The 21,527-nt window shown below is 47.3% G+C and overlaps 7 protein-coding genes across 7 annotated transcripts; 6 read left to right on the forward strand and 1 right to left on the reverse strand.

Annotated features, from left to right (window-relative positions):
* The first annotated feature begins 266 nt into the window (after positions 1–266).
* On the forward strand, positions 267–1,772 carry DEU56DRAFT_176011 (uncharacterized protein). The gene is made up of 6 exons (XM_041344920.1): positions 267–483; positions 528–689; positions 744–804; positions 860–1,086; positions 1,138–1,334; positions 1,390–1,772. The coding sequence occupies exons 1-6, from the start codon at positions 441–443 to the stop codon at positions 1,627–1,629; spliced, it is 930 nt and encodes a 309-aa protein (XP_041201666.1). The 5' UTR covers positions 267–440; the 3' UTR covers positions 1,630–1,772.
* A 760-nt stretch (positions 1,773–2,532) lies between these two features.
* Positions 2,533–4,203, forward strand: DEU56DRAFT_176124 (uncharacterized protein). The gene is made up of 9 exons (XM_041344921.1): positions 2,533–2,579; positions 2,633–2,788; positions 2,839–2,963; positions 3,018–3,054; positions 3,108–3,168; positions 3,224–3,453; positions 3,506–3,702; positions 3,763–4,016; positions 4,096–4,203. Exons 2-9 carry the CDS (start codon positions 2,770–2,772, stop codon positions 4,097–4,099), a joined length of 927 nt encoding a protein of 308 aa, XP_041201667.1. The 5' UTR covers positions 2,533–2,579; positions 2,633–2,769; the 3' UTR covers positions 4,100–4,203.
* A 630-nt stretch (positions 4,204–4,833) lies between these two features.
* DEU56DRAFT_840905 (TBP-domain-containing protein) lies at positions 4,834–6,391 on the forward strand. Its single transcript, XM_041354968.1, has 4 exons — positions 4,834–5,361; positions 5,418–5,690; positions 5,738–5,827; positions 5,952–6,391. The coding sequence occupies exons 1-4, from the start codon at positions 4,903–4,905 to the stop codon at positions 6,018–6,020; spliced, it is 891 nt and encodes a 296-aa protein (XP_041201668.1). The 5' UTR covers positions 4,834–4,902; the 3' UTR covers positions 6,021–6,391.
* Positions 6,392–6,614: 223 nt separating this feature from the next.
* DEU56DRAFT_896009 (uncharacterized protein) lies at positions 6,615–7,638 on the reverse strand (the record flags this gene model as incomplete). The annotated part of the gene is made up of 5 exons (XM_041356409.1): positions 6,615–6,885; positions 6,931–7,124; positions 7,178–7,373; positions 7,426–7,553; positions 7,603–7,638. 5 exons carry the CDS (start codon positions 7,636–7,638, stop codon positions 6,615–6,617), a joined length of 825 nt encoding a protein of 274 aa, XP_041201669.1.
* Positions 7,639–9,043: 1,405 nt separating this feature from the next.
* Positions 9,044–10,274, forward strand: DEU56DRAFT_176301 (uncharacterized protein). The gene is made up of 4 exons (XM_041344922.1): positions 9,044–9,297; positions 9,353–9,617; positions 9,675–9,976; positions 10,026–10,274. Exons 1-4 carry the CDS (start codon positions 9,172–9,174, stop codon positions 10,227–10,229), a joined length of 897 nt encoding a protein of 298 aa, XP_041201670.1. The 5' UTR covers positions 9,044–9,171; the 3' UTR covers positions 10,230–10,274.
* Positions 10,275–12,649: 2,375 nt separating this feature from the next.
* DEU56DRAFT_932862 (uncharacterized protein) lies at positions 12,650–15,473 on the forward strand (the record flags this gene model as incomplete). Its single annotated transcript, XM_041358742.1, has 9 exons — positions 12,650–12,722; positions 12,823–12,974; positions 13,025–13,366; positions 13,414–13,625; positions 13,675–14,048; positions 14,094–14,313; positions 14,436–14,698; positions 14,745–15,235; positions 15,426–15,473. The coding sequence occupies 9 exons, from the start codon at positions 12,650–12,652 to the stop codon at positions 15,471–15,473; spliced, it is 2,175 nt and encodes a 724-aa protein (XP_041201671.1).
* Positions 15,474–16,571: 1,098 nt separating this feature from the next.
* DEU56DRAFT_761665 (uncharacterized protein) lies at positions 16,572–19,905 on the forward strand (the record flags this gene model as incomplete). The annotated part of the gene is made up of 11 exons (XM_041350569.1): positions 16,572–16,820; positions 16,866–17,115; positions 17,169–17,611; positions 17,651–17,743; positions 17,891–17,977; positions 18,042–18,292; positions 18,315–18,376; positions 18,430–18,626; positions 18,687–18,876; positions 18,930–19,004; positions 19,055–19,905. 11 exons carry the CDS (start codon positions 16,572–16,574, stop codon positions 19,903–19,905), a joined length of 2,748 nt encoding a protein of 915 aa, XP_041201672.1.
* Positions 19,906–21,527: the final 1,622 nt, after the last annotated feature.

Raw genomic sequence — 21,527 nt, forward strand, 5'->3', positions numbered from 1 at the left:
CGATGATGGGCATTCAAGCTGACAAGGTTCTTGTCGCGTTAGTAGTATACCGTACTTGGTCTCGAACCAGCCGCTCCGAGGCCATGGCTAGGGAGTTTACATGTGAGATTTGTTGGACCAGATCTGCAGCTCTTGAGGGTGAGCTTATTTGTGCCTGCCACATTCAGGGACGTTTCTACCGCCGTTACGCAACATGCCGCCACAGACTGCCACCCTGATGCGGGTCTTCTTTGAGCACTGCTCTTCTTTCACACGAAGGTCCATATGGCACGTCAACAGGTGGGGAACGTAAACCTTGGGGGCATCACCCTTATCTTCAATCACGAGGTATACAAATTCAGGGATGTAATGTCACGTCCATGTTGTAAACTTCGCAAGATAAATGTAGCTTTTCTGCCCGTCTGGGTGCCGCCTCCTCTTTGGTGTTCATTCCGACCTGCATGGCACTGGTGATTTCTTGGCCGGCCGTCGTGGCTCTGAGAGGTAAGGTTTTGTATGATATGTAAGCTTCACTGACCCTCCTTCAGCCGTCTCGAGTGGATTCCTAGTTTTAGGGCTAGTGTTGACAATTTTTAGACTCACATATCGTGTTTGGTTGAGAAGGTTCTGGGTCGAAGATGCTTGGGCAGGTATCGCGTTTCTATGCGGGATAGCCGCGTTGACTTCTTGTTGGACCTACGTTGATGGAGGTAAAGGAAGTCTGCTCTATTACCCATTCATTACCGAACTCATGTTTGCCGCAGCGGGCGAAGAAGTAATTATATCATTCTGGGTATACTCATTTGCTTTCCCCTCTGTTGTGTGGTGAGTGTCTTCGTGTTCGAAATTGCATCATTGTTTCTCAGTACTTGACGAATAGGGCTGTCCGGCAAAGTATATTGTTCTCCATCGTTCGCATTGTGTACGAAACGCAGCACCTCCGCCACATGATACTTGGTCTGGCAGGTCTCTTCCTCGGTTTGTGGGCAGGACTTGTTGCACAAAAAGCGTGGCAGTATGGGCACGACACCACTTGGTATCATACAGCTACAACTGGAAAGGTACATGCATTCATGACGCGACCCATGGTCGCGTTTGAACTGATGAGTGAGACTTTCTCGCGGCTCTTACACAACCTAAACTCACAGACATTGCAAGGTGATTGCTTATCCGACACAATACTGGTTGCTCTGCCGTTGCGCTTACTCTGGAGTCTCAAACTGCCGAAAAGACAGAAAAGGATGATTTTCGCCATATTCTCCTCCAGCATCATCGTAACTATTATATCTATCTTTCGGGGCATCTGTCAAATAGCGAAGTATACGACTGTTCTTCCTACGGCAACAGACTTTGAGGTGCAGTCAACATCTTCTTCTAGGTGTACTTGATTCTGAGGGTTAAACATACTAGACGTCATTGTCGCTTCTCGTTTGCAACCTTCTTGTCGTAGTCACCTTCCTGTACCGCATATTTGGTTTTGTGGGTGCGGATGACGAGGTATCTAGCGATGGCGACGATTACACGACGCGAACCACTGCGCGCGAAGTTTTTACCACTGTCGACTTGGACGATCCCGGGTCATCGGAAGCGACGAGCAGAGAAAGTCAAGGTTGCAATCCCAAAGGCGAGAAGACTCTTGATACTGTGTAGCTAATGTTTAATCTAGTGTACCTTTCTGTCGAGACTCGAAGACTCCAAAGACTGCGATCATCGTGATCGAAACAGGGCATACTACTGCTTTCAACAACGTTGCGATGTTCGGATATTAACATGTAACAGGACTGTCAGTGTCAGGCTGTCAGTCGTAGCGACAGCAATCAGCGGCGACCTCCGAGTCAATCTGAACTTCCATTGGATTGTGACATGGGTCAGCAACCTGCCGAGGTGAGCTAGAGGGGATCAATTTTTCCAACTACGGGAGTGACTATTCTGTGAGATCCTGAATGAAGTTCATAGTCTGCCCTACCAAGCCCATCCAACAAGAGACAAGCGCATTACATGTAATGTCATGCCGGTTGACATTGGCTTTCATACTAGTATTGGCTCTCCAAGACGAGCTGGTGGACACTGGAGATGGCTCAGCAGCAAAATGAAATCGCGCAAGCGGTGCGACACAATCGTCACCAAGGAGCAATGGCAAGAAATGTGGCAATCACCGACACATCCATGACTCCTATTACTTCTCTATATGATATATACTTAACATTAGCGTGCCCGCTGCCACTGGGGTGTCGCCTTCACAACAGACATTTTGCTTGGCAGGTTTGTCCACCCCTGAATTATGCCGCAGGGTACATATTCGCGCTACTGACATGGCGCCCAACAACTAGGCCGCTGAGCTTCGACAGGCTCAAATGCCTCGTACTTGATTGGCTGGGAGAATTTTCCGCATCACTGAGACAGCTAGGGTTCACTTACTCGTAAAATGACCAAGAATGCAAGATAAAGCGGATCAATTCATCGTTCAATGAATTCCTGTCAAAAACAATAGATATCGATGACAATCGATGAAGGCATCCAGGTATGTTGGGTTCTAGACCACGAATGTCAGCTTACAACAGACAAACCCCTAGTAGGTAACGACGAGAGCTATGACATGAGTACGTACTGTATTTTTATCTCCACTACGTCTAATAGATTCACCTTTGCCAAGTTTCCTCAGACTGTTCTTGGCTCAATGATGTCCTGTAGCTGATCTTCCACGCTTTGTTACATCACCTCAGGGTTTATGTACGATTTAAGTCTCGAGCCGAATTGCTGTCTCGTATTACTGCCCAGAGCCGATACACTATGCCACGGACGTTGAGAGGTAAAGCTGAATATTCCTACAAACATTCCAGCCATTCAGCTGATTTTCAGTCGTTTGCACTGTCCTTCAAATCTTGGGTATCCTACTTACTATCATGCGGCTTGGGTATCGTGTACGGACACGCATGATCTGGGTGGAGGACATGTGGGCTGTCGCAGCGCTCGTGTGTGGAGTGGTGAGTGCAAGTTGCTGTACTTGTGTTATGTTCCAATGACAGCGAACATTGAAGACCTCATTAATAACCGATTGGACAAACTTCTACACCAGTGGGCAGATGTTGATTTTATCCACTAGTGTGGTTGACATCCATCTCGAATAGGTGGCCAGGCGGCAATCATATCATTTTGGGTGTACGCGTTCGCCTATCCATCAACTGTTTGGTGCGCATCTTCCCGTGTTCACCGGGGTTACTCGCTTTGAATTTGATAAACCCAGGGCTGTCCGGCAAAGTATTCTCTTTTCTGTGGCACGGATTTTCTGGTCGGCAAGGTCATCGCGCTTAACAACCATCATAATAGCCGTCGTTTTTCTGGTGCTGTATGGCGCACTAACAGCACAGCGAGCTTGGCAATATGGCCACAATCTTGATTGGTACAATCACCCTGACAAGAATGGCAGAGCTCATGTGTATTTGAGCCATCCCATGGTTATTTTCGAGTTGATAAGTAAAACCTCCAATCTGAACTACATCCTGACCACTCACAATGTTGTCAACAGCGGACTGCATTTCTGATGTAATCATTATATCATTTGCCTTGCGTCTTCTGTGGGGAATCAAGCTTCCAGCGAAAGAACGGATAATGATACTGGCTGCATTGTCGACCAGTATAATCGTGACAATAGTCTCGATTTTCCGAGCTATCTGCCAACTTATGCATTTCAGGAATACCTTGAGGATTGCGGCTGATCTTGAGGTATGATTTGCGCTTCGCGTTGAAGCACCTTATGGTTAACTGCATATTGAAAATGATTAGCTCGCAGTTTCGCTCATCACATGCAACCTTCTGGTGGCAACAACTTATATCTACAGGATCGTGATCCGTAGACGTAATGTTGCTGAGTCGGGGTCTGATACAGATGTAGGATTTTCCCAAGCGGTCACGGCACCAGTGTCACGACCACCTGTAACACTTGACGGCATAGGAGAGTTGACCACCGTTGACCTAACCGGTTACGGCGGAGACAGTGCAACTCAGGCAGAGCCAGAAACAGATATCAACATCGAAATGTAAGATGTACGATACATACCTATTCTCCCTAGTCAGACCTCATAAAACGAAGACTGATGGAACATACCGTACTGTCAGGTAAACGTTCTCTGTGAAGTGCGCCCACAGCTTTGATGGGAAATCACATTCTGTACATCGTGGGGCAATTGTGGGGATTGCTTTGTGATTTGCACAAACATATATTATGATACATACGATAAGGCACATACACCTGCAGCAAGATAATGCTGTATAGATACTTGGCAACATCCGGAATGCGTTATGTCACGCCGTGAGTAGTCTGATATTAGTCAGCAGATGAAAGCTTGAGTTGTGGCTAGGGTGTAGGAGCAGATGACCAGCACATTAAATCTACACAGTTGCGCGTCCTCCCTGAACAACGCGAGACTTGAAGAGACATAGCGCAGTCTCGCACCCCAAATCAAGAACGCACTGTTAGGCAGTGCTGCCACGTACACCGGCATCAGCGCACGAGCGTGAGAATAATATTGCCTTTCTGGGTGGGTTTCTGGAATATTCCACGCCACATGCATTGAGCGCCTGTCATTGTGTGGGCTTTGAAGTCGAATCCAAGAGGACAAGGGTGTCCTGTTTGTTCAGAGAAAAGCATGGTGAGATGTTCAAAGCAGCATCTGCCTTGTGCGATTGAGAATTAAAGAGAAAAAAAACAAGGTAGCACGCCCGGATCATAAGTGATGTATTTTATGATGGAAGAGAGAGGAAGAGGAACAGTCAATGGAGATCAGATCTGAGTCATGGTCGGAGTTTGAAATTTAAAGGTATATATAATGGCCTCGACCTCGACCCTTCACGCAATTTTTCTCCCCGCCGAACTTTCCCACGACTTAGTAGACCAAATTTTCATTGTCTTTTCCGTTGTCAAGAATGTCCTTCGCACTTCCCGCTCGTCAGGTCACATTCGGCAGGTCTGCTGCACCTTATCAGCAACCAAGTCAAGCACCTCAGCCACAGGTTGCCCAATCAAGTCATGGACTCGCATTACCTGGCGCCGGTGCCTACAGCCTTCCCGCGCCATCGAATCTCGCGCTTCCGGGACCATCGCCATTGTCTCAATCACATACCCCTCCTCCTTCGCAGTCTCAGCCTGCGACTACGGCATCTAGCAACGGCGTTACATCAGCGGCGGTGGCGGGTCCTTCGACGCCACCGGCTAATGCTGTTCCAGCCACCCCGGCCCCTCTCACACTTGAGCAACAGCACATTACAGCTGTAGAGGGCATCGTGCCTACGCTACAGAACATTGTTGCTACAGTCAACCTCGATTGTCGTCTTGACCTGAAGACCATTGCACTGCACGCCCGGAATGCAGAGTATAACCCCAAGGTTGGTACTACTGTTTGACTACGTGTCGTTGCACGCCAATGCGCTTTGCACGATAGCGTTTTGCAGCTGTCATTATGCGTATTCGCGAGCCCAAGACAACTGCACTTATCTTCGCCTCCGGCAAGATGGTCGTCACGGGTGCGAAGAGCGAAGACGACTCACGACTGGCGTCGCGCAAGTACGCGCGCATCGTGCAGAAGCTTGGATTTGACGCCAAGTTTGCCGAGTTCAAGATTCAAAATATCGTCGGAAGTTGTGATGTGAAGTTCCCCATTCGCTTGGAGGGTCTTGCGTATAGCCACGGACAGTTCAGCAGTTATGAGCCTGAGGTATGTTCGCGGTAGTTGAGGACTGTTGTTTACTCACATCCGTCTAGTTGTTCCCCGGTCTCATCTATCGTATGCTCAAGCCGAAGGTCGTGTTGTTGATCTTCGTGTCGGGGAAGATAGTGTTGACTGGTGCCAAGGTAAAGAACTCTACTATCTCTTCTCGCGTCAGTGATTCTTGGATTATTCCAAGATGAGACCGACGTGTTGGTGGATCTGGTTCGAACCCTCCGCTGACACTGTTATTATTATCTTCTCCGCTAGGTCAGGGAAGAGATTTATACCGCGTTCAACACCATCTACACGGTGCTGTGCGAGTTCAGGAAACCTTGATGCTGTCTTCGCGTCAAGATTCGTTCTCTTCTTTCTGCCTTCTATCATCTTACGGCTCGCACTACACCGCTCGTCGATAGGGCCGCCCTGATTCTCGACGACTCTCTTCGATGACGGTAGTGGGCGAGACCTATAAAACATATCTTTACTGAGGGTTGAATGGCCGGGGAGCAGACGTAGTGCACGGATATTCCTCCTCCTCCCTCTTCACTGATAATTTCTCTCCGCCCTCAATTTTAATCGCAATTGGAATCATCATTCATGTTTTTGAACATTTCGTTTGTCTTGCGTAGAACATATGATATAGTATGCTCGTAGTCTGGGTTACAATGTATTACTGCCCACGTATACCATCTCAGTTTGAAAGCGAAGAAGTGAATTGCAATGCATATTCCAAACACGCAAGTAAAATACAGGCCTAGATCAAAAGTATTTAAATAAAGACAAACAACATTATCCAAGGAAACAATCGAATCAAGCTTCATGACGAAAGAAAACATGACCTCGCTTTGTCAATAAAATGAAAGTACGGATCAGTAGTCATTCAGGTTCAGTCACCTTTATCCCTTCTTCAACATCGCTTTCCAAGGATGTTCAGTTTTCACTGCCAACAAGTGGTGCACGCTCTTCGTCCAATATGATTGAGCCACCCCTCGACCGTTTGTAAAAGCCAAATACGCCCATGAAAACCCAGAATGCAGAGAGCACTGCAAACGCGAGTGCAGTCCAGTGGACGAATCCCGAGCGACGAACACTTTGTTCAGCAAAGATCGCAAAGAGCGACCATGTGATCGCGAAGCTGGCAGGAAGGTCACCCTCAGGGCTGGAGAAAGCGTATGCGGCCGCAGTCGCCTCGAGGAAGAACCTGTACAACATGAGAATCCTGGTATGAAGAAGAACTGTGACTTACAAAGCAAGGAATACGAAAACCTTAGTCCAAACGCCAGCTGGTTGAGTAAGCGCGTTGACACCGAATGCATCAAACGCAGTCAAGAAAACGAGAACGGTTGTCCACCCATGGTAGAGGGAGAAAGGCAAGTGGACCAAAATTTCATCACCGGCGTTAGTAGCAGTGTGGAACTTCTTCACGATGTAGTAGATGTGCTAAAGAGAAGATGTAACTGACGCTCTGAATACTATGAAGCGAAGAGACTTACGGTGACAGCACTGCTGACGAACAAAGCAAAAACGAATGCGAGGATATAGTGATGGGATGCCCATAAATGCACGTATATCGCATTCAGAAGGCCAAGGAGGGGGAGGCGCCACGAAATGCCATCGATAATTACCTTTTTACCAGGGGCGGTGAACTGGTAAATGATAGTACCGAGGAGGAGGAGGTGGATAAGAGACCTGAGAACACCATAAAAACTAGTTTGAGCACGGTGAGCGGCAAACAACATACCAAATCAAAAATGCCCATGGAGCAGGGGTGATGTATGTCTCCTTGCCAGTGAAATAGATTTCATGAGGTGCCGCTACGGTATAGACGTTGGAACCGAGGAAAAGGAAGTACACGATGATGTTCGCAATCTCGAGACAGGTGAGTCCGACATGATCTAAAGCCTGAGAGGCCACGAACCTTGAGCAAGATGCCATCTTTCCAACTGTCTGACATGTTGATTCTGTTCTCAGATGCTCTTTGTGTTATGGTTTGCTATACAAGAAATCGTCGAGGATGGAGGTACGGAGCAAGAGGGGTTTTGCTTATGTAGTTGGATACATGCCCCACGTGCGCAGTCAGTCTGACGACATGTCCTCGTCATGCCCAAAAAGAAGTATAGAAGTCCTGCGCCACATCAACGCATCAACGCCACCATGAACGCTAACCTATTCTTGCACTTCTCAGCGCCCAATGCAGCTGATTCAAGGAGGGCACATTTTTTTTGGCCAACGAACATGGTTGGAAGCTGGAACAGGGAGGGTAGATCAGGGTTGGTTCCAGTAACTAGCCGTTGCAGTCAGTGCTTATAAAACAGCTCTTTTTCAGGTTATTTGAATCAGTTTAAATTTACTTGGGCGTGTCAAAAGAACCCGCAGTGCGGGTTCCTTGCGCAAGCTGCGCAGCCACGCCGCAGTGTGATGACTGCACATAGCGAACTAACTAACTTCCGTCTTAGCTATGCAATCTCTTCTGCAGCCATGATTGAGCTTTTGACTAGACGTATCCAGATGGACTATGTTTACTTCTCAGCGTTCGGCGATGCATAAGTTGTTTCAGGAACATGCCACGGCCCACGAGAATGGAACCACAGTGTTATTCCCGTCGCGGCGTTACTACTACGAACACGGAAAGAGTCATCAGCCTCGGCCTTCAGGTCATACCTGTTCTAGGCTTAGAAAAAGAGCTCTCAAGATTCGTCATGCTGTCAAGAATGACACTAGGTGAAAGAGAGCTGGATCGGAGGTGTCCCATGATCGAGTGCAACCGATGATAGGAAGACTAAATGCAGCGTCGCAGGTCAGTCGCAAAGGCATCAAATGCAGTTTGGTTCTGGTGATTTTACAGGGAGCGTCCGATAATCGCAATCTCAGGTTAGGGTAAACAGCCAATTCCTGTCAAGGCCTGAAGAAAGATCATGATGGCGAACTGCCCGACCTCAGTCATATGACACAAACATCCCTACTCATTGGGTGGCTCGTCGTTGCGCCTGACGCCCGTTTATGGTGGCAGCCCTCGAGCTCGCTTCGCGGCGGAAAGTTTCGCGCAAGAATGGAAAGGTAGGAACCTTAATGCATGATTTGAGAAGTGCTACACAAATGAAAGGATCACGTTGGTGTACACTAGATATAGGCATACGACATACTTGCAAGTGTATCTGGGGCACCATCAATATGGGACGAATAGAATATTCCAACGAAGAAAGCCTGGAGAAAGTGGTAAACAAGGTTAGGTGTATTAGCTCATTCTTTTGATGGCTACCTCATTTTTTGATGGCTACCTCGTTCTTTTTGATGGTCAGGACTCAGTGACCGCCGCGGAGCTCTCAAACGCTTCTCGAGGATTCCCGCTCTCCTTGCCCTTCAAAAGCTCCCCACTACAAAATAGACCTTCTCAGCACACTCACAGCTACTACCATAGTGTACCAGTACTAACCCCCCCCCCTCCCCCCCTCAACTACCCTACCTTACGGTAGAAGGTCATTCAAAGATGTCAACTTGCCTTTCACTGGAATTATTCGATTACTCAACTGCTCGTATGGACACTTTTCACCTCTCCACCTTACTAGGCTCCAAATTCATGGATGCCTACGTTGGACTCATAGCGAGTCAGAAGGTTGGTCGATAATTTTGTGTCCTGGTATATCGTGATTTATCTTATTTTCTTATAGCTTCAGACCGAATCGTACATACTATCGTACTTACTCAAGGATCGAGTGTACTCTGGTGATCTTTGGGAGCTAGTCGGGGAGCGCAGTATAGAGGCTCTGCAGGAAGAAACCTTGCGTAGCCACCAGGGCATCTGCAATGCCAATGGAGATGGGGGAAGGCATACGGCTGTAGAGCGATTTCTTATGGAAGAGAGGAGGAATCGATGTCAGATAGAGGTGTCTTTGTACTCACAGGCTATTGGTGTGTTGGAGCAATTCCGAATGCGTGAGCTTCTTTGATTTTAAGATGCAGAATTATGATCCTCACCCTCTCACTATGTAGCACATATCAGAGCTCCAGCCAAGCATGAGATCAAGACTCCCTCAGCAACCTTGAGGCACATGGGCACGCCTTCACAGCACTCACCTTTATCTTGTGCACCTTTGGCCTGCTCGATCTTTACGCGAGTGAAACGCGAAACTTGGTTAATGAGGAATGACGCATACATCAACCCTACGGGATTTTACCCCCCGTTGGAGAGCTCTCCCCCATTGGAGAACTCTTCCCCTTTGGAGGCCCCGCCCCCCTCACCCCTCGGTCGGCCCCCATCTGCGCAGGAAGAACCAGCATACGGCATTTTAGATGTAAGTACTGTAAAATTCTATTTGGCTGTGCTCAACTGTCTATTTACAGCGCATTGGCCCCTCATTACCCCTGCTGAGCACATGGATCACCGCCGACGTCCAAGAAGCCTTTTACGAGGCATTCCAAACGGAACTGGACATGCAGTCGGAGCTAATGGCAAAGTCACCCGGCGCAGCAACGCCAATCTACGCAATCATGGGCTGGATCTGCTCACCTTGCAGGCCAAGATGCACCGCGCACGAACTGAGATGACGCTATATACCCTGGCCCTTGAGAACACCCATGCGTTCGATTTCTCTGACCACAGTAAGCGCAAATCTGCCTGTTCTCATCCGCAGCTGATGCCCTCGAAGATTCACAAACTTCCCCGGATCAATCTATCCTACGACCTATACTATCCGATGAGGTACGCTACTGCGACATGGATACTGACGATGACACGGATCAGTCTCACAATGACTTTGAACTTTGGTAATACCGTTCATCTCGGCTCCAGTCAGGACTACCACAGTTCGGTGCATCGTCTTTTGCGTTTTATTGCATCCTATGAGAGCTCTAGCTGTCATAAATTTGTCTTTGTATTGATCATTGCTAGCTGCTGTATCGACTGTGTAAAACAGTGTGCCCTAACCTGCCGATATATCCCCGCGGCCCGCGCCGGTCAAGTTAGGCTGCAATATATGATATGCAGTTGACAGCCGATATAATGGTTATATCCTTGGGAATGAGTTTAGAGAATGGCTTGCTCTTGGTGTCTACTGAGTGCGCATAAAAGAGTATCCAACGATGTGCAAGCGCCAGCAATGTTGTGTGAGGTGAACGAGCCAACGAAGGCGAGAGATGGTGGAACCAGCGAACGAGTCCTACTTCCAAAATAGAATTTCTCGAGCTGAGGCCAGGATTGCTCATGGCGTTCTCTTGAGTGAGGCATCGTCGATGGCCGAAGTGCAGAACCAACTGAGGTCTAATTATGTTGAGCAAGTCAACAACAGCAAAGGAGCAATAACGACAAAGGAGAGAGTCCAATACGAGGATCAGTATTTTTCAGATTGGTCTCCGAAGGCGAAGTCGAGGCCAGCCGAAAAATGCTCGAGATTGGGACAGAAACACTCCGACAAGGAGGTAATGAAGTCTGGGATATCTAGGGGACCAAAAGGCTGCACCTCATCATCATCATCGATATCAATGTCTAACACTGCTGATCGACAAGAGGACAAACATATGTTTCTGAGATGCTGAGTAGGAACGGAAGGTGACAGTGCAGCAACGGACACTTGATTGAGTTGGTAGGCAAATGTTGGAGTGGGATTGCATTGCATGCTGTCCGGGTCGTATGTCCTGAACTTCAGAAGTGCAGGTACTGTATACGTTCGACCTTAGGTTCGTCACAGCGTCGCCGAACCCCCGAACCGAACCTATTTCGTGTGACAGTCACACCAAATTGATGGCAGCGAACCTAAATGTGTGACATCTTGTTCATGGGTGGTGGCATAAATTGTAATTTTACTGTGTTTTTCTACTTATTTTCTACCTCATTTACCTTGAATATTGAAACAGCTATCTCTTTGCATTACATTTCCTTGCGTGTGTATGTATTATGTAGCAAAAACATGTAAATGCCACCTGGCCTTCCCAATAAGTAAGCCTTATTAAGCTTGGTGATTACGTGTCTCACCAAGTTTACTAAGGCTTGGATGTTGTAGTTCCCCAACACCAGTGTTAAATCACGCCCCAAATACCCATTTTACCTTACAGCTCTTCTCTCTACCCCGCCCAAAAGAGTAAGCCCTGTTCGGCTATACATCCCGCCCTCTCCTAGCGGCCGGCACTTCCCGCAACCCCCGACTTATTCCAAACCTTGTGAAAGGGCGGGCGGCTTCCCACGCCCTTTCCTCCTTTCCTCCACACGCACAATGTTCCAGGGCGGTACAACGCACGATCGCCGACAACCCAAGTAACCGGACACCACCCCAGGCACTGCCCTACCCCCTCCAACGTGTTCGTTCTCTGTCAATACCACATCCTGCCGCCATATCTGCCTGCACGCTGTCCTCCTCGTCCCCGCTACACTCCAATCACACTATCCGCCATGCCCCGCGGAACGGGGGCTTCTAGGCTGAAAGGCCTCTCAAGGTCAATCATATCCCATCACTTCAGAGGGCGTCATCGCCAGACACGCGTGCTGACAGCCGGCAAGCAAGGTCAGCGTATCGAAGCAGCGGCAGCAAGCCGCCAGGCCCAGTTCCAAGGTATCTGGCATATTTCCTTCTTTCTATCACTATTATACTAATTTATTACACAGAGATGTCTGCTGAGGACCGTGAGATGGTTGAAACAATGATGGTGGACTATGGTATGGATCTCGACCCACTACCGTATACTGCGCCCCCAGGAGACGAAGGCTTGGACATGAGTCATGCAGGAGGTGAATACGAAGCGTTCGAGGGGCTCGCTCATGAAGTCGCTGGGATCAGTGGATGGTATGTGTCATTTTTTCGTTGCCCACAGTTTCTCGTTTACACTTGGGTTCTAGCCGCTATGTAGACCCTCGTACTCGCTCCGACCGTATTGAAAACGAGACTGATCACTGGAACGTTCAAATGGACCTACTCGTGGAGGCGTATTTAGACTACCGCTGCCGTGACTCAAGAGGCGGTGTGCCACACAACGGAATGCCTCCATCACCTTCGGATCATGATGGTCAACGTGTTTCGCTGAGCGAAATTGAGCTCATCGACATCTTTGGTACGTATCACCCTTGTTATTTGTCATCGCTGATGTATTTGCGCAGGGCGAAGGCGCTCGTCCCTTCAATCACAGCCCCACCACCACTATCCTAATGAAGCTTTGATCTACCATGGCTATCTTGGGTGCACACCGTTGTATCCCACTGTCGCTATTTCTCTGCGCACTCTAGCTGCATACCGCCAGACACACCGAGTATGTCCTACATTCAGTTTTCAAGCGCAGTGCAAAGCACTGTGCTTTCTTCATGATGTAGGCTTGTCGCTCATCTATTATGTCAACTTATGATGAGATTTTGACAGATCCCTTACCGACCTTACCTCACTACCCAATTATCGGCTGCTTTCGACATCTATCTACAAATTCTTCAGCGCATCGATCAACGTCTTCGCACAGCTCTGAAACGCGACACGCCTAATTGGCGTCTTCTAAATGCATGTCCAGCATGCTTTTACAAGCTGGAGGACGAGCCCAACCTTCCTTTTGACTGGCTTGTAACAATGGACGGCAACAACAGTTTGAAGAGGTGGGACTCCACGATATACGGGACAAATGCGCGACTCGACTCTCGTAAGGTCCAGTCAGATATTTGGATTGATCCGGACACTGTCGACAAATTCAACGGCGAAGTCAGAGGGCATGCGGTGAGTATTGAGTAATTGTACCCGAATTTTCTCACTATATTGTATAGGCTATGTCTAATCGAGGCGATGATGCCTTAATCGATGATACGACAGCGGAAACTAACCCTGCTCCATTCAGCTGTGCAGATCGATGGAAAAATGCGGGCCCAGAAATGCGGAAGAAAATGTTTTCTGTCTTTGACGAATCGGGCATCTTCATTGCGGCATGCCGCCATCGTTTGGTGCTTTTAGGCTGCGACATGATCCGAAGTGGTGAATTGTAAGTTTGTCGCTAATCAATTGAATTTCATTTACTACTAATGTATTAGGGTGAAATATCCGCTTGCTATGATTGACAAGCTTCTTGCTGTCTATGGCAAGGGCGGCGCTTGTGCTTATGATATCGGGTGCGCATTTACGAAGACACTAAGTAATAGTTCTTTAGGGTCGCGTGCACACCAGCTTGGATTTCGTCTTATGGTCGGGGCCTTTCATGGGCACGCTCACAATCGGAAATGCCAACTCGACTGGCATCCACTCTACATTTCTGGAACCGGACACAGCGAAGGAGAGGGGTGCGAGCACATATTTTCAGCATCGAACGCACTCGCTTGTGGCACCCGGCATGCAAGCACGTTTCATCGGCATCAGACAATCAATCAACATTTTACGTTTTGGAATGACAATAAATACGCCGCTCTCAGTAAGTTTTTCCCTGTGTCTCAATCATAATGCTAATACACATTAGGCAATTTTCTCTGGAACCACTATCGCGAGGCTTTGAAATCAGTTCAGACACTCACCGTCGAACTGTCTGCCATCAAAGCTGAGCTGGATATTACTGATGACGATTTCCCTCGGTACATACTTCAAGAACGCGCTTATCTGGATGGTTTGAAACAGCCGCCTACGAGAGACCAAAATTGCATCCGATACGTTGAGGCACTCGATGAATTAGCCGAACGAAAGTTAGTCGTCCATTTTGTCTGCTATGTAATTGTTTTGTTGCCAACATCAACCAACTCAGGACTGATTGGGATTCCGCGCGTGAATTAGCCAACAATGCTCTTACGGAAATTGCAACCGGCAGCTTGGAGCGGATCAATGAAGCCCTAGCCCAAGCTCGGATTCGCGTTGATTCGTCTTACGCCAAGTTACAGCATGCTGAAATGCTAGTGGTGCACATTGAACTCCAACTCGCTGTAGAGGGACGGTGGGAGATAGGCGGTGATGAATACAACCGATTCAAGATGGAAGCTTGTCTTGGCAAGTACCGCACCGCACTCGATGATTTGGAGCGGCTCGTAGTGATGCGATTGTTTGAGCTTTCTAAATTGTCATTGTCGGGGACAGGTGAGTTGCTTATTGAGATTCAGTTTCTCTCTAATATTTTTTCTAGGGTACAAGTTACGTCAACAGATCGGCAAGGCTTTGCAACGGCGTTCGGAAGCCATTCGAAATGCGATCAATCGTTATAATATTCAAGCTATAGCCCTAAATCCCCCGCGTCCGAAGATTTCATGGAAAGATATCGCTGACTATAGCTTTCTGGGCGAGTTCGATCTTTTACGACACTCACGCACCGATATTCGCAGCGAGGATTGGGCCAAACCAGCCCATCGAGAAGCAACTACAAAATACTTCAAGCTTTGTCGAGCACATGAAGAGATCACGCGACTTAATGTCGAAATTCATCGCTTACGCACCGCTATTCATGCTGAACAAGTCCAAACAACTGCCGTGATAGAGGATCTCCATCTTTCGGACCCGAAACTTGCTGAGGAGTTGCAGCGCCAATGGTGTTCGCGTGCCGCCATCAACGCTGTCCATTTGCATCGCTTAGATCGCATTGAATGCCTCACTGGATTCTCGGGTGTCAGGGGTGTTGGCGTCCGTGTCCAACTTAATTCGACAACCCTGATATCCCCCCCGCCCAGAATCTGTCAACGACCCTCAATGCCCACATGGAGTCAGGCAAGCTTATTCCCCCCCGCCCCCCAAATTTTCATGCTTATTTATTTTCATCTCGCTGCAGATGACATTAGCGCAATTATTAGTTCTGACTACACTGACATTGAAGCTATTGATCGCGAGGAGCACACGGCATAATCACAGAGGATATGGCTGACTTTTTACATTCTATCGTTGACTAACGCGCGCATGTTGTCTTTTCGACATGTACTTATTATACATGTAGTTGAATACATCTCAATGACTATTGACAGTTCTGCCTCACAGCCTACTTCAACAACTCTCATCCCCGCACAGTATGAGTGTCATGAACCAGTACCCACCACTGCATATTTCAACGACTCTCATCACCACACAGCGAGTGTCCATGCCCGCCACTGCATACTTCATCTCATTGCCGCACAGTACGAGTGTCATGAACCATGCCCGCCACTGCATGCTTCAACGACTCTCACAGTATGAGTGTCATGAACCATACCTGCCGCAGCATACTTCAACGACTCTCATTGCCGCACAGTACGAGTGTCATGAACCTGCCGCTGCATGCTTCAACGACTCTCACAGTACGAGTGTCATGAACCAATAGGTTAAATGAAATGTACCAATACACAGTAGTACGAGTTTCATGAACTGATACCTGCCACTCCATACTTCAATGACTCTTCACAATACGAGTGCATGACACTCGTATTGTGAAGAGTCATTGAAACCAATACCCACCACTGCATACTTCAACGACTCTTGACATCCATCCCCGTTGCATAGCCGACTGTAATGACTCTCATCGGCGCACAGTACAAGTGTCATGAACTAATAAGTACATGCTGTAGTGGCCACAGTGAACTGCTGGTATGATTTGCTGCAATCAAGTATACTCCTGTAATTGAATCTACTACTAAGCAATGTTCGTACCAAGTCCTAAATTGGCAGTGTGTGTTGCACCGTACATAGAACACATTGTCATTTCATGTACCCTCAAACAACCCATCGCCTCAATGGTACAAGCTCATTTAGCCTTGTTTTTGGAGACGGACTATTCTGCCAACGTGTTCACATTTCTGTTTGCCAACCAAGGTAGAGTCCACATAAATTGACTTTGTGCAGTGTTAAAGTTGTTCACTGCGCGTTATCTAATCCTTTAGTACTAGCCCATTTATGTTCCAAATTCATTACATCCGCTACTAGTACAACTACGCTCATGTCTCCAACAACCATGCAGTCCGATACTGGAACACAGAGTCCACACCGGTTCACAATGTCTGGTCTCGCTGCGCTACATTGCTCCACTTTTGCTCAAGGTTTCAGTAACAATGAGCGTCAGGCTGCCGCCAGAGCATTACTTAGGCATGACGTCCAGATAGACGGCACTCATTATCAAACCAAGACATTTGCTGGCCTTCATCCCTCATACATAGCATTCCAACCCATCCAACAGCACGAGTCAGAGAGAACTCTCTCTCAGAAAGAACTATGCGAGGCAGCACTGCAAGACGTGTTCGATGCGGTGAGTGAACTTGTTTTTTTCATGGCTCAATCTCATATTCTTTAGATCACCATGCAGGACCGTCTTGACGGCGGTATCTCTCTACTTATTCGATGCGCAGGATCTGACGCAATCTCACCGGAGAAAATTGCTTTGGACCTCTACATTACACCCCGAGAGCTGCATGAAGCGCCTCAGCAGATTGGAGGAGACGTCGCTGTATTAGTTCAAGCGTTTGCTCAAGAATTCGCAGTCCCCCATCTCCAGCGTTTCACTAAGCGTTGTGCCATCGAAAAGATCCAGCCACCGAAGTATTGTAAGTTCAATTGATTTTTTCCCATTTTCAACACCACTAACATACCCTCGAAGTTCCCGCTGCTCACGTTAACACTGAGGGTCCACAATACCTCCCTGGACCTGTCGTTCCTACTGGGGCTCGTATTCTCTGCTCCGCGCAGGCACCCAAATCCTTCTTGAAGAACTTGCAAAATTCATCCCCTGCTGTTGCAGGCTCAAAGCAGCCGAATTCGGCAGCGATTCGTGAGGGAGCCGAATGGGCAGCGAAAGTTGCCACCAAAGTGAACCCATTAACTCCACGTTCGCAAATTCGTCAACGCCGGCCAGCGGATGTCTTCAATGCCAATAGCGACCCTGGCCCGATTTTTTCGGGACAGCCATTGACAGAACTCTATCGTGATGTTCACAAATTTGAACCCCCATTGATTAGTATCGGACCCAATACTGACACTGCCCTCGACCAGTTCAAACTGGGAGACGACACATTACCTAAGCTACGTCTGTTGGTTTCAACAGTGCGTAGCAGTCGGTGGGAGTCAGTCTTTAGGTCCCAGAAATGGGATTTGACCTATGAGCAAGCTTCGGTTTTATCAAGGGCGCTTCTCGCAGACCTTCGAGGAATGCCACTCAACCATGAGATTGTCGAGGTTAGTGGTATATTTATAGGTGGCGATATTTGCATGCTAATCGATCACTAGCGTAAATCGTCTGTGCTCTCCGTCATTCTAAAGTGGCTTGCTATTTTGGTCTTTTTATGTGCGCTTTACCTCTTTGGATTGTTGATACTATTGTAGATCACGTTGGACTTCTTAGTTTGCAACACTGTGTCAATTTACTGTGGGATCTTATATCGTGGATCAGAGAGACAATTTAATGTCTCCGTGTGTTAAATATTCAGACTCGCGTGCTACTTGTGCTGACTTGTTTTCGCTTCCCCTCCTGCAGACAATGGTGTCCCAATCTTTCTATACTAGCAAGAATGACTCGAGGCGTGTTCGAACACAACACCCTCGCATCCGTCCAAAAGTCACCATGAGCAAAGAGGCACGCGCCACGCTTACTGCTGGACGACGTGCCAAATCTCGTCAGTTTAAGGTTGCTCTTGACGAGGCTTGGAACCAGCTCGACGACGCAACGAAGACCATTGCATCAGCCCACCACAAGAGCATTCGCCGGGTACAAAATGATTTATATTGGTCATGGAATACTACGCTCGAGGCGCACCAAACCGAATATGTGGAACGCGTTCTGCTGGAAAAAAGGTCAAGACAGTGAGAATCGTAAGTCTGGTTTTTTCCTCACACTTTGAACGCACTAATACTATGTCTTACAGGGAACCAGGGTCGAGACACGCTCAAACAACTAGTTCGCGAGCATAAGGATGAGTATCTTGCACTCTCGAAGGAAGAACAAGAAGTCCTGCTGAAGGAGTATACCGACTGGACGAAGACGAAGACGACCGGCACACGGATCTCCACCAAGTCCAAGATTATCGATATCACACAGACCTTAAAGGCTGTGGAGAATGAGGTACGTTTCCCCCTTGATTTTTTATTTCACAGTTTGACTAATACTATTAATTAATACTAGCTCAATAGCCTGCGTTGTCGAACGGGTGCAGAAACTATCCTATACACGACCCGTGGGTCAACCGATCTTCCCCTCCGTGGTGTAACCTTCACGACCGAAGGTGTTGAGCACTTCATGCACTCTGTGATGAGTATTGACAATCAAGACTTGGTCAGTAAAATGGAGGGCTTCGCCATCCAAGGAATGAAAGGTATGAGCAGCTTTTTTATTTTGTTTTGTCACGCTAATTTAATCTTCAACCAGGGGCCGCAAAAAATCACAAAGATCGTGTCTCTGATGTACGTTCAGCCATCCGCGAGATAATCAACAGTGGTCTTCGTAAGTTTTTCCCCTTCTCCGTGAAGTATTTGCTTAACACTAAACTATAGGGAAGATTACTGGGGAACCTCGTGCCAACATGCAGTGGACTCACTATTTCCGCAACATCGTGCGACGTTATCAAGTTACAATAGTGGGATGGCCCGACAACATCCCATTTGTGAACCTTAGCAAAGTCTCTAGCGCTCTCCCAGAGCTTGAAAGACTTTTTCATTTGTGGGATACACGTATTACATTCTGGAAGACTTTAACGGATGAAGAATTCGCGAAGATCTGTCAGGAGCACAATGAGAAGCTCAAGAGTGGCGAGATCGAAGACATTCACCGACGGACTCGATCCGACAAAGGGACGAAGCGCAAGAGGCTGGCAGCTACCAATAGTAACGACAACACAGCTCAGCGCAAGAAATACAAAAGTGCTGAGACTATCGAGGACAGTGATGAGGACAACAACGAGGACAACAGCGAGGACAACGGCGAGGACAATGGTGGGGAGACAACTCCCCAACCCTCTCCTCATCAGCCGTCTAATGCTAACACTACTCCCAACCTCACCTTCGAGCCATCCGTCACCACTCCCAACTTCACCTTCGAGCCATCCGTCACCACTCCCAACTTCACCTTCAAGCCATCTGACGCCGCTCCCAACTCCTCCACTCCCCACGCAGCTGGGAGTTCCCTTGACGCCAACACTCATTTTACCTTTCCTCCTTATGTGCCTGGCAGTCCCCTCGATGGCGACAATCATCCTAATGGCCTTACTCAACTTGGCGCCTTTGATTGTGATGCTGCGTTGGAAACATTAGATCGAATCTATGGCCCTGCGCCGTCATCATCAACTGATGTTGACAATCCTGTGTTTGACTTCACTAATATCAATATGTTCGGCTCGACATTTTAACTCACAGTATCTTTCTTCTTCAAAGCCTTTCAGGGCACCGTCTTTTTCTACCTGTTCAAGTCTATACTTTGATACCTGCATTTTGTAGATGATTTACTGTTCACGCTGTCATGCATGGTATGCAGTTCATACCATGACATGTGTGCTATACAAAAGATAAGGAAGGTATAATGAACTGTACTCTACCATATCACCAAGTGATTCTATCATTTTCCATTGATTCATCAGTCTGTTTTCTGAAGCCTCGTTTCTCGTGTTTCATTTCTCGTATCATACACGGGGATTTCTATGTATTTCTATTTTGTTCTGTGACCTTCCATTTCTTTCTATTTTTCTTGGCTTATTCATCAGACTTTCTCACTAGCTGACTGATCATGTTTGTAATCAGGTCATGTGACTGGGAAATAAGGTGATTTGTAAGGATTCAGCCTGACTCATCATGTTTTGTCATTGATTCGTCATGGTTTGTAAGACTTGCAACTGTATTTATAATCTTCTTAGTAACCAGGATGACTCAGCTCACCAAAAGGCTTGGTTTGTAAGCACAATCTTACCAATCCATGAGATGACTCATGCCTTTGACTGATCATGCTTTGTAAGATTTCACTGTATTTATAATCTTCTTAGTAAACAGGATGACTCAGCTCACCAAAAGGCTTGGTTTGTAAGCACAATCTTACCAATCCATGAGATGACTCATACCTTTGATTTATCATGCTTTGTAAGATAGCACTGTATTTATAATGTATTTAGTAAACAAGCTGACTCAGCACACCAAATGGTAGGGTTTGTAAGCACATTCTTACCAATCCATGTGATGAATCATGCTTAGTAATCTGGCCTCCAAAAAGGTATAAAAGGAGCCCATTTTACACCCTGTGAATATAGCTTCCCACTTTACACATAAGTGCAGGCCATTGGTGCCTTGAAGACATTGAAACTTCCCACTTTAAACCTATCCCACTATTTGAGAGTGAGATTAAGGCAAGACATAGTCAAAGTGCCGGTGAAGTACGAATTTAAGTTAAACTTCCACTCTAAACCTATCCCACTATTTGAGAGTGAGATTAAGGCAAGACATAGTGAGGGTGCAAGTATCATTTCAACAAAGTAACTGCTAGTTATACGATTAACTAGGTTGCTCGCTATTACTATTTTATTGAGCTAAGCTCCACGTATACTTAACGATACCTCTCTCTTTTACGGTTAGAGAGACACGAAACAGGAGAACACGACAAAGTTGAAACAGACTTTCATAGGTTGAAACACGACCTACTAGGGTGAAACATACCTATCATATTTCTATCCACGACAAATCCACAGTTGCATTTCTATATAGTTTCTTCAAACAAATAGAGGTAACTTGTTTACTCTTTGACCACCCACGAACGACACGTTATCAACCGAGAAGTAACAAAAATCCGTTGACCGTGGACTTGAGGAGCTGGCAACTTTTAGTCTTATGAAAGTGTAGTTGTGATTGTCACTGCATTTTTACACGCTTCTATATAAGACCCTCAAGTAACAAGACATCACTGGAGCCCACCGCGAGGGTGGCTTTATTTGTTTGGCTTTTACAAAAGAAACTACCGTATTGTCAAGACTTCGAGCAAAATTGATAA

Source organism: Suillus clintonianus, assembly GCF_016758775.1.
Source record: "Suillus clintonianus strain FC179 chromosome Unknown DEU56scaffold_164, whole genome shotgun sequence".
Classification (NCBI taxonomy): Eukaryota; Fungi; Basidiomycota; class Agaricomycetes; order Boletales; family Suillaceae; genus Suillus; species Suillus clintonianus.